Source organism: Octopus bimaculoides, chromosome 5 (assembly GCF_001194135.2).
Source record: "Octopus bimaculoides isolate UCB-OBI-ISO-001 chromosome 5, ASM119413v2, whole genome shotgun sequence".
Taxonomy (NCBI): Eukaryota; Metazoa; Mollusca; class Cephalopoda; order Octopoda; family Octopodidae; genus Octopus; species Octopus bimaculoides.
Window position 1 is genome coordinate 30,889,089 of NC_068985.1, and position 15,573 is coordinate 30,904,661.

The 15,573-nt window shown below is 35.9% G+C and overlaps 1 protein-coding gene across 2 annotated transcripts in view; it reads left to right on the plus strand.

Moving 5' to 3' along the window:
• LOC106867861 (sortilin-related receptor) overlaps positions 1 to 15,573 on the plus strand; it is a 134,489-nt gene that overhangs the window by 49,294 nt on the left and 69,622 nt on the right. For both annotated transcript variants that reach the window (XM_014912904.2, XM_014912905.2), the window contains exons 3-5: positions 14 to 175; positions 2,092 to 2,159; positions 3,701 to 3,875. In XM_014912904.2, the coding sequence (XP_014768390.1) occupies positions 14 to 175; positions 2,092 to 2,159; positions 3,701 to 3,875 (405 nt within the window). The remainder of the gene's footprint in view (positions 1 to 13; positions 176 to 2,091; positions 2,160 to 3,700; positions 3,876 to 15,573) is intronic.

Consider the following 15,573-nt stretch of genomic DNA (forward strand, 5'->3'; position numbering starts at 1 on the left):
CTTGTTATTGCAGTATGTATTTGTGGATATAACTTATAACGTCACATTTTTCACACGAGACTATGGAAAGGCTTTCATTAAGCATCCTGTACCTTTTTGCCCCAGAGTATTGGCCTTTCATTCTTCGAATCCAGAAATACTTCTTGGCATGGATGATGATGATTCACAGAGAAAAGTAAGTTGCTATTGTGTATATAGATATTCATCTAGTTCAACCAATCGGAAACTCGTCTGTTGTGGCCTGGGGGAAGTGTAATAAATAAGAGAAAATTAAAATCAAAACTCTGATGGATATGTACCTGAAAGCTACTCATTGCTATTTATCACTTAGCTAACAGCATCTCTTTACATGGCGTCTATGCCTCTCACAAGCTATGCAACTACATCTAGTTTTATTAGTGATCACTGGGTCTGTCAGAGGCCTTTTCCAGATCAATAAATGCAAAGCGCAGTGGCTTGCTCTTTGCTAAAACCTTCATAAGTAATTGTTTCACATGGAAGAAGGCACTAACAGTACACTGTCCTAGCACAAACCTGAATTGTATCTGATCTAAGCAAATTTCCTTTGTAATTACTTGCGCTTATAACTTGAAAATTTTAAGCACAAACATTTTAGTTTGTATCAGGTTATTCGTGCTTCATTTAATGAATTTTGTTTTGCAGGCAAATTGTTTTTTATATCTGAATATGTTCCTTCTACAAACCACTGTTAAACATTACAATTGATGTTTGTTTCCAGTGTATATAGAGAGGTATAAATATGAACAATATGTTGGTATAGTAAAGAAATTACCATTAATTTTCGTAACAAACAATGTGACCTACACAAAATGTTAGCCCCCTCTTCACATGGCACACCATTGTCTGAAGGCAGCTGTTGGTAGGTGTTTTTCACATTGTCATTGGCATCAGGTGTATGTGCATAAACAGAGATCAGTGTCATAAAGGTGGTAGTAGAGATTGGTATTTAGAGAATTATAAGCTGTTCATTGATGGCAGAAGGTTTCAGACGGTGTTCCCTTACAAGCTTGGATTTTACAGCAAAAGCGACTCTGTGAGTTTTTCTCTCTCCTTCTTTCCCTTTCCAGAAGAAGGTCTAACCCAAACCTATCTCTTCAGGCTTTCCTTCCCCAGAAAGACGTGTTTCACTAAGGGCAGCAATGTCGATGTTAAATCTCGCTAGTTCTTTGGAGACAGCTGTTCTACGTTCTGGTCTCCTGTGTCTTGAGGATCAAGGAGCATTCACATGTTCCATGTTCTAATGGTTAATTTAATAATTTATTTTATTTAATTTCTGTTGCTCTTTGACCACTTGAATGGGTGTCCTGCTGGACGTGACTTACCAGCCAGGATTCTATGGTAGCATCTGATATTTAGCCCACCATTTCTAGGGCCTTCCCCATTCAGGGTGAGTAGTGGTGTTCCCAAATAGGCCTACCTAGTTGCAGATGTAGGACCGAGTCCCTGAGTTGTCACCAGGTCCCAGGAAGGCGATCATCTTGCATCTGCTACCTACGTGCAGGTCCAGACTAGGAGCTTCTAGTTTCACCAAAACCTCTTCCCACTATCCTTACCCCATTGCTGTTGGGCTTTTATAAAGAAAAACGAGTGAGGAGAAGAGTTGAATCAAAAAGAAATCCGTCAATGGTGTGAGTTTGTTTAGGGTGGAGATCTCCTTGCCAAGGGGGTCCCCATGCACTATGGCCCAAAATCCTTCTGCCACAAGAATACCTGGAGTGACATGCAGAAGATGGGTTGCACCGGAATGCCACTAGCTCTAATGTCATTAGAGTTGCACCTTTCTAGCCAGCCCACCTGGCATCACCCTCTTCTGCTCGGATCAATCATTGAGTTCAGGGACCAAACATTCTAGTAGGTATCTTTAAGATATTAGAATAAAATGGTACTACAGAGTTTGAACACATAAATCACAAACTATGAATTCAATACCTATGTCATTAAAAATACTTTTGGTATAACCCTATCATAAAGAGTTAAAAATAAACTTTTCTTTTACAATTTTAGAATTATTCAGAGTAACATGTGGCTTGTTGATTTTGGTATTACTTTGGATTTTTTTTTTTGTTTCAGTTATATTTAACAAAGAATTTTGGAGATTCTTGGACTCTAGTGCAAGAAAATGTGAAAGCCTTCTTTTGGTAACTAATTATGAACTTTTATGCTCTCTTGTATTTATTTACTTATTTATCTTTGTTAGTTTTGGTTGAATGTTTCTGCAAATCTTGATGATTATTTACAAAACTTACAGGTAATTGTCTTTATTTTCAGCTAGGTTGGGCATAACAATTTTATTCTCACTGGGCCAGTTTATTTATAACACACAGTTCATTGCAGCTGGAGTGCTATTATTATTGATAAATTTATGTTAACTTGCTATTTAGACATTAGATTAGAGTTTAAGACCTGTTTTGATTCCTGACAAAAGTTTATCCATTTCACATATTTGCTAACATTCTTAAGAAAGGCATTAATATTAAATCATTTGATCTTTCTCCTATCCTTTCTAGACAATGAGATAGTGATAGTTGAATAAGATTACTCTTCAGTTTGAACTCTTGAAGGTCAAGTATAGGTAGAAAAACTTGGGCTGGTAAGGAGTTCCCAAGTTCTTGAGTGGAATGATCTTATTAAGTGCTTATTATGAAGTAAGAGGAGAAACAGATGAGATGATTGGCTCTACGTGAATGTTATATATTGTTAGCAAGTTCAGACTTCACATTGGGCTACTTTCTTAGCCATTTGGGCTACTTTCTTATCATACAATATAACTGTGATAAAAAATTTGAGATTTAGATTTAGTAAGACAAATAATTTCTGAGATAGGATAGTAACCTAAGACTATCAATGAAATATTTCAACATATTAAACATTTCAGATTGTTAAATCTTTGTTTAAAATGTTGTTTTATTATTAATTCTTGAACAAGGATTTCTTTTGCAGTTGAAAAATCCTTTTTGTAAAGAGAGGGGTATAGTGAGTTGTAAAATCCCAGTATCTTATGGTATTTATTTCAGTAACAATAAGCAGCTAAAAAGTAAAAGAAATTTTTGCATAACTGTCAAGAATCTAGCAATTATTTTAACAAGTCAAATCAAAAACATGAAGGCATTGCCCATGATATGTAAACACTCACAAACTGGTGAATTTGTTATGGCTTATGCTTGTGTCAATGTTTACAGGAAAAACATAATTGTTGAAAACACTAGGATCTAGTCTAAATTCTTGCAACAGAATGAATTAAAAGCAATCTGGCTTCATGTTGACTGCACCAAGAAAATACTAAATGTTTCTTGCATCATTGTTTATAATAAAGAATATATATATTTTTTTATTACTATCAAAATTACTGATAAGGCAATGGAGACAGTTAAAACAATGGCACTGGATTAAATGATTTATAGTTGTAAACTAAGTCAATTTTTCTTTTATCCTTCTGTGATCAAGGAAATAAATATTAGTCAAGTCCCAGGGTTAATGAAATTGACAACATCTCACTCCCTCAAAATATATGATATTTTGGATTCCATCATTGAACAGATTTCTCTTTTCCCTCTCACATTGTTGCTTTATCATTATGTATAATATCATTTTACGTAAAAAAATATTAGCAGTTATTTCATGTTCACATGAACAAACCTATTACTTGATTCAATGTCCTTTTATTTTTCCTTTATTATAGGGGTCAAGGGAAATATGATAATCCCAACAATATCTACGTGGAACGAATAGAACCCAATGGCCACAGTACTGTTGTCCTTTCAACAAACTTTTTCTTAGGAAGTCAACTGGCCCTTATATCAGGAGTTGAAGATTTTGAGATCAAGGACAACTACATGTTTGCAACAAAGAAAATTGTTAGTATATTTTAAGTTGCCTTAAATGACTTGAGAAAGATTTTTTTTATCATTAATTGATATAAATTTTTTAATTTTAAATTAAAAGTATACCTTTCTTAGGCTTAAATGATAGAAAAATGCATGAGGAATTCAGAATCACTGGTCGCATTGAACAAAATTTAGTAGAAGAAGAGTTATGAGTAAAATGTTACAAAATTTCATGTCAGTAAGTAAGAGAGTAAGGGAGTAATTCTTCACCTATAAGAATAAGGAATATATTTCTAAAATTAATGTTTACTTTCTAAGGTGGCAGGCTGGCAGAAACATTAGTGCGCCGGGTGAAATGCTTAACAGTATTTTCGTATGTCTTTACGTTTTTGAGTTCAAATTTTGCCAAGGTCAACTTTTGATGTACAGATTATTTAATTAATTTTTTTAACTAAACACTTTCAAACTTCCGATACTGGTAGAATATGTCACATAGAACAGGGTTTATTCTTAACGTTTTTGACAAAATTTTGTATTTTAGAAGCGGTATTTCGTCTGTCTTTACATTCTGATTTCAAATTCTGCCGAGATCGACTTTGCCTTTCATCCATTTCGGATCTATTCAATTAGACGTATCGATTATTTAATTAAATTTTTTTAGCTAAACACTTTCAAGCTTCCAATACTGGTAGAATGTGTCACATAGAGCAGGGTTTACTCTTAACGTTTTTGACAAAATTTTATATTTTAGAAGTTATTTCGTCAGAAGTTACAGTGACAATGGACAAATTCGTGTTTGATAAGTGCCAATACACGAAACTCTCAGTTTTTGACTTACTCTCTAACTTCTGCCAATGATGTATATACATATTACATATATGTGTAAAAAAATTTCATCATGCAATCGAACCAATGAAAGAGCCTCTACCTGGTCGCTTGACACGCTAAAAATAGCAGCCAAAGTATCCCCCTACCTAAATCACATGCCCATTGTATGTAATGTCCTAGATTATCCCTAAAAAGACAGTTTGCTGTCTTTGGAATGTCTTTGATGATACGTTTGCAGTATCAGGGTTTATTTGAGGCTAAATAACAACAACATTATGGTCAATTTCTATATTAACACCACCACAATTTTCACTTAGAAAAAAAAAAATTGATTTTTTGCATGGAATCAAGTACCCTGACCTCCTAATATGCTGCAAATCCTTTATTTTGGTTTGGAAAAAATGAAGTGGCGGGGTTCCCTCCTAATCCCGGAATCATTGGGAATTTTTTTTTTTTGTTGAATGAATTCCTGTGACCTCCTAATATTGCAAAATTAGGTTACTTAAAGTGAGCCTGGTAACTGATGGTTTTGGGGTCTTGTTGTTTGTAACTTTTGGTGAGCCATGGTGCAACCAACAACATGGTAAAAATCCCTGTCATTAATTTGGTGTGGAAGGGTAATATCAAATAATTCGATCACAACATATATTTAAATTAAACATGAAAAAAATTGAAATATTATCATCACTTACATGGAAAAATTGAAATATTATCTTTCAGTATTTTATAAAGTAAAATCTTAAATTATTAGTTGACACATTATTAATTATCTTATAACAGCAATGCCTGTAAAAATCATGGATTACATGGAAAAATGCAAGCATGAAAAGTAATATTCTTAAGACTATAAACCTGGAAAAGTACAGGACAAGTTATTACACCTGTAAAAGTATAGGACAAGCTATTACTTCTAGTAAAGTAAAGAATAAGAAACTTTTTAGTTAAAATATTGCAGCTAAAATTAAAATTTGAATATTAAAAATTATTTTATTATAGTTTACAAATAACACTATACTTATTTAAATACAATTTGGCTAATTTACTACCTTAAATACAGAAAAAAGTGACTAATTAGACAAACTTACAAATTAGGCGAACAGTTTTGTACAATAAATTTAAAAGATGAGAACTGTAAAGAGTGATAAATTAGAAGAACTGGCATTCTTTGCCGCAATATTTTAAGTAAAAAGTTTCTTATTCTTTACTTTACTAGAACTAATAGCTTGTTCTATACTTTTACAGGTGTAATAACTTGTCCTGTACTTTTCCAGGTTTATAATCTTAAGAATATGACTTTTGTGCTTGCATTTTTCCATGTAATAACATCTAGATTACCTCCAATTACAGTACATCAGGAAAGAATACTATAGATAATGTTGTTCTCCATATCCCTAAAAGAAAGTGATGGTTGCAGCTGAAATATTTATAACCAAATGTCTGCTCAAGCAAGGTTTCATATAAAGAGCCAAGGTGAATTTTGCTATCATGTTGGCTTGACTGGAATCTGACTATTCACTTCCTTTCTTTCTATTTTTATAAGGTTGAAAAAAAAAATCATTTTGTTTCTACTATTGAAATGCTTGTCATAGCACTCAGAACTTGAATGCATCGGCCCCTGCATGTAAGTCTTAGGAAAAAGATTTGGCAACTGTATTCAATTATTTGAATGATATAAGTTGAGAGGATTCAACAAGAAAAGTAGCATTCATATAACATGTCAATTGAAAAAATGTTGCCTGACAACTAGAAAAGCCTTTCTGTTTAAACAGTAGTCATTGGTAGATGTTATGTAGTATTGTAGGAATTTATGTCAGGATTAGAATAACATGGCAGTATATGAATTAGGAGTTGTTGACAGGTTCAAGTACATAATGCAGTTGACTGTAGTGCAGTATGGTTATTTAGACAAAGATCGGCTCTAACTAAGCCAATGGTATTGCTGTTGTCATCATCCTGTCTTTTATTCAGACATAATGTATCTAGACTAAATATACTTTCAGCTTTAAGACAGAATGATATAATTTGAGAGAGATTTGACTGCTATTTCTACCAGGTCAAACAATTATAGAGAAGTTCTTTCATTACGTTGTAGTTATAATACATGGTCAAGTCTTGTTTGATAAAAGTGATTTTGTCAACGGCAGATTTGAGTGTCACATAATATGTAAGAGTCAGTGACCAGGTACAGTACAAGTATTGTGTCAGTTATAGATTGAATATATTATGGTAGAAAAATATTGGTTTCAAATTTTAGCACAAGGCCAGCAATTTCAGTGGAGAGGGTAAATCAATTATAATGGCCCTAGTGTTCAACTGCTACTTATTGACCCTAAAAGGATGAAAGGCAAAGTCAACCTCAGTGGAATTTGAACTCAGAATGTAAAGACAGACAAAATGTTACTAAGCATTTTGCTCATCCAGCTATTAATTCTGCCAGCTCTTTGCTTTATAGTTTAAAAAAATATTAATGACATTATTACATTGATGAAAGAAAAATGTTAGAAACCATGCCAAAGAAGACAGTAGAGCTTGGCGCAATCCTCTAGCTTGCCAGCTCCTGTCAAACCATCCAACCCATGCCAGCATAGAATATGGATGTTAATAGTAGTAGTAGTAGTAGTAGTTAATAATGATGATGGATATATGTATATATATATAGTGTGTGCTTACATAGGTCAGACAGGAATCGTTGAGGTAGATTTTCTATAGCTGGATGCTTTTTTTGTTACCATCTCTGACCTGTTTCCAGGCAAGGTAGTATTTCCCCTTAGTTTGACTTGGGTATGTCCTTGCAAAAGATTGCAAACAGAATTGCACCACCTGCATGATGCTAATGTTTGTTCGCAATTAGTGTGCAATATCAAGAGAAAGAGACAAATGCATGGCTGCTCATATGCACACAGACACACATGCACATGATGGGTTTCTTTCAGTTCCTGTCTAAATTCACAATCAAAGCTTTCTGTTTGCATGGGGTTATAGTAGAAAGCACTTACATGAGGTGCCATACAGAGGAATTGAACCCAGAACCCTGTGGCTGCAATACAAACTTCTTAGCCACATCACTATGCCTGTACCTATACATGCATGTATGATTGTATGGTTCAAAACTTTGCTTCCCAGCTATATGGTTTTCTAAGTATTTGGTTTTGAGTTCAGTCCCACTGTGTAGCACCGAGCAAGTGTGTTTTACTACAGCCGAAACCAATCAATGCTTTGTGAGTGGATATGGTCGTTGGAAACTGAAAGAAGCCTGTCATATGTAAGCACACACATGCATCTGTGTGTGTGTGTCTCCTTGTTTTGACATCACATGATAGTTGTAAAACAAGTGTTATAATCACAGAAGTGATGTCCTTCATTTCCAATCTTCCAAGAAAACATTACTATGTGGAAATAAGACCTTACTTGGAAAGAGGTAAGAGTTGACAACTGGAAGGGTATCCATTCATAGCCTCAGAAAATTCCATGTGATTCATGCAAACATGGAAAAGTTAATATTAAAATGATGATATATGCACACACACACACACACACACAATGCATGCATGCATGCACACATACAGGTAGATAGATAGATAGATAGATAGATAGATAGATAGATAGATAGATAATTTGATTCCTGTAGGCATCGAATTTAAGTGTTTACATTAAGTAAGGAAGTATATCAAGACATTATTTAAGTAGTATTTATATATTGAATGAATTACGACAGTTGCCTCAAGTGCTTATGTTTACTGATAGGAAATAAAATTGTACTAGAAAACCTCTTGACAGATCTCTCTAGATAACAGGCTGTGGAAGTTAAAGATATATGGCTTTATGTCTGACACTCCTTCATTTCCCTCCATTTTTGTCTTGTCTCTTATTTTTTATTATTTTTTTGTTTTGTGTATTCTTTGTCTGTTGTTTCATATATCATCTTATCACCATCGTTCTCTCTTTCTATCATGGTTAATCTTTTTGCTTCTACTAGTCTCCTTCTCTCACAATCTTTTATAACACATGCAGTCTCACTCTTTATTTCCCTCTCTCTTACATAAATTCCTTCATGAGCTACAACACAACCCTCAGGCTCATTGATAATGTCAGAATATTGCAATATGAATTTATAATCTGAGTTACCTTACTGTTACACAGACATTTTCATTGCATAGCAAAGAGTGTAGGAAATTTGTAAGAAATCAATATTATACAAAAGACCAATAATTTAGGTTTCTAATATCCAGCTGTTGGTTTTATCCTACTGGTTGGTTTGTTTGGATAATAATGATGGTTATTTAAGTCCTTTACATAATTATTTACATGTATTCTCTCATTTGAGCACAAATCCAAACATGTAGTAGAGGTCAGGGGAATTTTAATACCACCACCTAACCTTAATGCTTTGATATATACACATTTAAAATCTTCTGTTCAATATATACACACATATATATATATACTCAGTAAATTGTAAATCCGAAAGAGACGCATACTCTAAGTTGTAGAGTATATAGATAAAGATAGATATGGCTCCTCTATGGCCAAGACCGGCCATATCTATCTTTATAGTTATACACACACTCACACACACACACACACACACACAAATCAAAATAAGCAACAAGGATATCCAAAGTTAATGCAGTACGATCGTTTCCTGCGACTCCATTTATTTAAGCAATGTGAACATTACATCAAATGTAAAATGCATACACACACACACACACATACAGACAAACATAAATATATATTCTTTTATTCGTTTCAGTCATCGACCCCAGAATTTATTCTTTGTAAGACTAGTACTTATTCTATCAGGCTCTTTTGCTGAACCACTAAGTTACGGGGGCGTAAACACATCATGTTGTCAAGCAATGGTGGGGGTACAAACACATATACATGCATATATCGCCAAACAGAGAAAACCAGAAGATGTTTTTTTTTCTACCTAACACACATCTAAACCTCTTTTTTCAGCGCAGATCATAATTATCTTATTATTTCATTTCATTATTCTATTTCATTATGTGCCTATGTAAACACAGTTTCGTCTTCCACACTTTATGTTTAGAGAAAAAACAAAACAAACTTTAGATCCCTTCCCTCAATCCAACTCTCCCTCTTTCTCCCTCTCTTTCTTACTCATTTATTATTGTCATTTATTCATTCATTTATCTAATTTTGTCACAGCTTGGCTGACTGAAAACTCTTGGTTATAGCTCTAGTTAAGAATGCAAATGCCCAATTCTATCTTATTCATCATAGTCCTCCAGGCAATAATAGAGGAATTCAAAACAGGATGCCCCTGGGAGCTTCTCTATGCTGATGACTTTGCTCTAATAGCTGAATTACTATCAGAAGTAGAGAAGTTTCAGGTGTGGAAGCAAGGTCTAGAATCGAAGGGCACGATAGTCAATCTAGCAAAAAACAAAATCTTAATAAGTAGGAAGGCAGATAAATCACAAATTCCTTTAGGTAGATGGCCCTGCTCAATCTGTAGAAAAGTTGTAGGTAGAAACTCCATAAGATGTGCCTGGTGTAAACTATGGACACATAAGAGGTGCAGCAATATCAAAGGAAGGCTAAGTAGCAAGATAGTTTTTGTATGAGGGAAATGCTCAGGGGCAATAAACACTGAAAATGTGCAGAAAACAGCTTCTGTCACATTCCAGGGGTAAAAACTAGAAACAGTTGATAACTTCTGTTACCTAGGTGACCAAGTCAGTAGCGGTGGGTGGATGCTCTGAGAGTGTAGCTGCTAGAATAAGAATATTCTGGGTAAAGTTCAGAGAGCTCCTACTTCTGCTGGTGACAAAGGGCCTCTCGCTCAGAGTAAAAGGCAGACTGTATGACACATGTGTACAAACATCCATGCTACATGGCAGTGAAACATGGGCCGTGACTGCTGAGGACATGCATAACCTTGCAAAGAATGAATCTAGTATGCTCCGCTGGATGTGCAATGTCAGTGTGCATACACGCCAGAGTGTAAGCACCCTGAGAGAAAAGTTAGGCATAAGAAGCATCGGATGTGGTGTGCAAGAGAGACAATTGTGCTGGTATGGTCATGTGTTGCGTATGGATAAGAACAGCTGTGTGAAAAAGTGTCACACCCTAGCAGTAGAGGGAATCTGTGGAAGAGGTAGACCCAGGAAGACCTGGGATGAGGTGGTGAAGCACGACCTTCAAATGTTGGGCCTCACCAAGGCAATGACAAGTGACTGAGATCTTTGGAGATATGATATGCTTGAGAAGACCCAGCAAGCCAAGTGAGACCATAACCATGGCAGATGCCAGTGCAGCATAACCAGCCCATTTAAGAGTACCCTTCAATCATTGAGCAATAAACTGCACTTGGAAAGACCTGTTGAGGCAAGTGAAGTTGTTGCCGTGGCCGATGACAGTACCGCCTGATTGTCACCCTTGCTGGTGGCATGTAAAAAGCACCATTCGAGCATGGTCGATGCCAGTGCCAGCTGACTGGTCCCTTGCAGGTTGCACGTAAGAAGCACCATTCGAGCGTAGTCGTTGCCAGTGCCGCCTGTTCCGCTCCCATGCTGGTGGCACGTAAAAAGCACCATTCAAGCGTGGTCGATGCCAGTACTGCCTAACTGACCCTTGTGCCAGTGGAACATAGAAAGCACCCACTACACTCTCGGAGTGGTTGGCGTAAGGAAGGGCATCCAGCTGTAGAAACTTTGCCAGATCAGATTGGAGCCTTGAGCAGCCTTCTGGCTTGCCAGCCCTCAGTCAAACTGTCCAACCTATGGCAGCATTTGGTTGGCCTGAGGCTATAGTAAAAGACGCCCAAGATACCACGCAGTGGGATTGAACCTGGAACCATGTGGTTGGTAAACATCATTCAAGCGTGTATGTCATCATCATCAACCTCCAGTGTTTTAGATCTAGGTTTTGTCCCCGTTAACAGGAGTGGCCGGATCTACCTCAGTGCCATAGCAACTGCCCTCACACTGTCTCGCCATCTTGCCCAGTTTTGGGCGTTCTCCCTTCTCAAGCCAACCCTCCCAATCTCCTCCTCCACATGTCCATTCTATGTTTTCCTCAGTCTATCATGATTTCATGGTCCATTTACCTCAAACTCAAGCACCTTCCTCAGAACATGTTCCTCATCCTTCCTCAAAACATGTCCATACCACTGCACTCCATTCGCCCTTGTCAGCCATTCCACCGATTCCCCCAACCCCAGCATTCCCATCAAGTCTTCAGCCCACCTCTTATCAAACAGTTTCCCTCCATACATTTCTCTCTTGGTCCATCTCAAAATTGCCATCTCTGCCCCCCACAAACACCATGTCTCATTCCCATACAGCATTGCAGCCCCCACACAACCCCCATAGACCTACCCTTTCATCTCCAAAGAAAACCTTTTCCCATATAACAACACCCCACGCTTCCTGAACTTAACCCAGACAAGTCTCACTCTTGCTGAACACACACACACACGCACGCACGCACGCACGCCATCGCACACGCACGCACACGCACACACACACACACACACACACACACACACGCACGCACACACACACTTGTATGTATAATCATTTTGTGTCTATTGTCTATGCTGACATGGGTTGGATAGGACTGTGATTCTGTTCTTTAATCTCCACTTTAGACAGTTGAAAACCACATTTTTGTCATGATTTCTCTGGCTGGATGCCTTTCCTTACAGAGTGTTCTAGGTGCTTTGTATTGTACCACTAACACTACAAAGGTTTTTTAGTCTTCAGCAAGACTGAAGTGTTCTTTCTATTCTACATTTCCATCATTCACTAACCAATTTACAGAATATAGAGCAGTTGCCATCTCCCCAGCAAGAGTAAGAACTCCTCTCTGCTGTACATTGTCTACCTTCATTCAAGACAACATAACCAAGTGTAGGTGATAGAGGAGGTATTAGTGGAGAAAACACACACAGACATATTTAATATTCCTTTCTACTGTAGGCACAAGGCCTGAAATTTTGGCAGAGGGGACAAGTCAATTACATCAACCTGTGTTTGACTGGTACTTATTTTATCAATCCTGAAAGGATGAAAGGCAAAGTCAACCCCAGTGGAATGTGAACTCAGAATGTTAAGATGGATAAAATACTACTAAGCATACTGCTCAGCATGCTAACAGTTCTGCCAGCTTGCTGCCTTAAACTTATGTAATATTGAAGGCATGACTGCATTCAAATTGAATGTTTATTAAGATTTTTCCTTATTTATTAAAGATATTTCCTTATAAGTCCTTTTATGTTTAATATGGAACAGTAATGTTCCTAATTCCATTACCATTTTAAGACCTTTTCAACTTTCTAAATGAAATAATAATAGAGGTACTCAGTAGGAGTGTTATGTAGGTGGCAGCTAAAGGATTATAGAAGTGGTAATGTAATCAAGATTTAAAATTTACTGTAAACTTCTGATTACTATATACTATATCTGTATATTGATTTTTAGTTTGTATTTTGCTATTAATAAAGTTTCTATAGTTAATTTTTTAGCTTTTGTGAAATTCTTGATAGATTAGGAGTGTTATCAATTAATGCTTTTCTATTTTGTTTTGATATTTTGTATTATAATGTACTATAGTGGCTCTTTTTTGCAAATGCATGGTCAGCTGGTGTGAAAGTTTTGTACTTGCGTGTTCACTATAACAGTTTGAGTCTTGAAGTTTACAATTTCCTTGCTTACACTGAAACATATATTAGTTGCTGAAGTACATTTTGTCGTGAAGGTTTGTAGTTTCATGTAGATGAGAAGGATTTTACTTTTGTTTGTTTTTATAAACTTTTGGTTCAAATTGTTACATTAGATGCATAAATACAACACCTTTCCTATTGGCTGTCCCTGCATTTGCAACAAGTGGCCATTACAGCTATGTAGTTAAGAAGTTTTGCTTCTAAGCCACTTGGTTTCAGGTTCAGACCCACTTCATGGCACTTGGGACAAGTGTCTTCTACTATAGTCCTGGGCTGAGCAGAACCTTGTGAGTTGATTTGGTAGATGGAAACTGATAGAAACCCATCATGTGTTTGTTTGCATCTCCTTGTCTTGACATTGCACAAATGTGGTAAATAAGTGTTACTATCATACAAATAGTGTCATTCATTTCCAATATTCCATGAAAACATATCTAGCCAGGGGAAATATTATCTTACTTTTTAGCTGGTGAGGGTTAACAACAGAAAGGGTATTTACCTTAATAGACTCTGTCTAACCCATGAAAGAGTGGATGTTATAATAACAATATGTGTGTGTGTATTTTTCACATGTTTTCCATACTGGCTCTTCCCCAGTTTATAATCCTAATCCTGTTTTAACCATATCCTTTTGGCTCACTATATCAATTTTACTATAACTTGCTCAGTTTTGTTACACATGAATTTGGTGTCCACTTCAGTTTTAACTGTGGACTTCTTGAACTTTTGTATGTTAATCTGGTCTTTGCATAGAGTCAGGGTTGTAATCCACAAGGCATAGCTAAGATTGAAAATTATCCTGTGGTGTCTAAGGATATTTTCATATAGTAAACATCAAAGAAAAATTTTCATGGGTCTTTTAAAATTGGAAGTAAGTTCAAGAACAAAATGAGTTCAAAAAAGAAAGAAAGACTAAGTATGTGTCACTTCCATGATTGTTCACAAGGAGGTTATATTTAAATTTCAATAAAAGTTTAATGAGAAAAATCAGTATAAGTAGGATAGTCAAGTGATTTATAAGAAGTGTTTTATTATTCCTGTCAAACTGATAATATAACTCATATTTAAAGTGTTTAGACAAATGCTATTAGCAACGTAAGTAAAGTAGCTGGCTGTGGGTAGAAAATTTGTGTATATAAATTTCCATCACAAAGAAGTTTAACTCTTTAGCATTTCAACTGGTCACATGTGGCCCAAATATTGATTCTGTGTTTAAAGTGGCCAAATCTGGCCTCCCACATCTACAATGTCATTCTAAAAATAAGCAGTCACATCATAGCTGTTTCAAGGCTACAAGATAATGCATTATTAATTAAAAAGAATGCAAATAAGCATTACATTTAACAATCGGAATGTTAACCCTTTTAATCTTAATCCTTTTGATATCAATCCACCTGATTCTACTTCTAGATCTATGATGCCAAGTCTCCCATTAAAAATGTTCATATCTAAATTAAAACCTTCTCTCATTTTCTTGAAGAACACCTCTCAGTTGCATTCTGAATATCAATTAATAAAGTTAATTTGCAAAATTCCTACAAATTTGTCATTATTTTCAAAATGAACTGAAATGCCTAGGCATTGTATTTCATTAGAAATATTCTCATGAAAGTATTAAGATATTCTACTGAGTCTCAAGTATTATGATCTGCATCACCATCATTATCATTGATTTAAAATCTACTTTTCCCTGCTAGCATGGGTGAGACAAATCTTATTGAGGTAGGTTTCTCTATGACTGGATACCCTTTCTGTTACCAACTCTCACCTATTTCCAAGCAAAGTAATAACTTCCTTAGTCCTCTGAACAATAAACAGCTCAGTGTCTGACCATATTATAACAGAAGATATATATTATAACAGAAGAAAATATATACTGTTTGCATGAATATGGTGACTGTTTACAATTAGAGTGTGCATGTCAAAGATAGACATATATGTATATATATGTGCATATGTGTATTACTCTTTTACTTGTTTCAGCCATTTGACTGTGGCCATGCTGGAGCACCGCCTTTAGTCAAGCAAATCGACCCCAGGACTTATTCTTTGTATGCCTAGTACTTATTCTATCGGTCTCTTTTGCCAAACCGCTAAGTTACGGAGACATAAACACACCAGCATCAGTTGTCAAGTGATGCTGAGGGAACAAACGCAGACACACAAACACACACACAAACACACACACACACACACACACACACA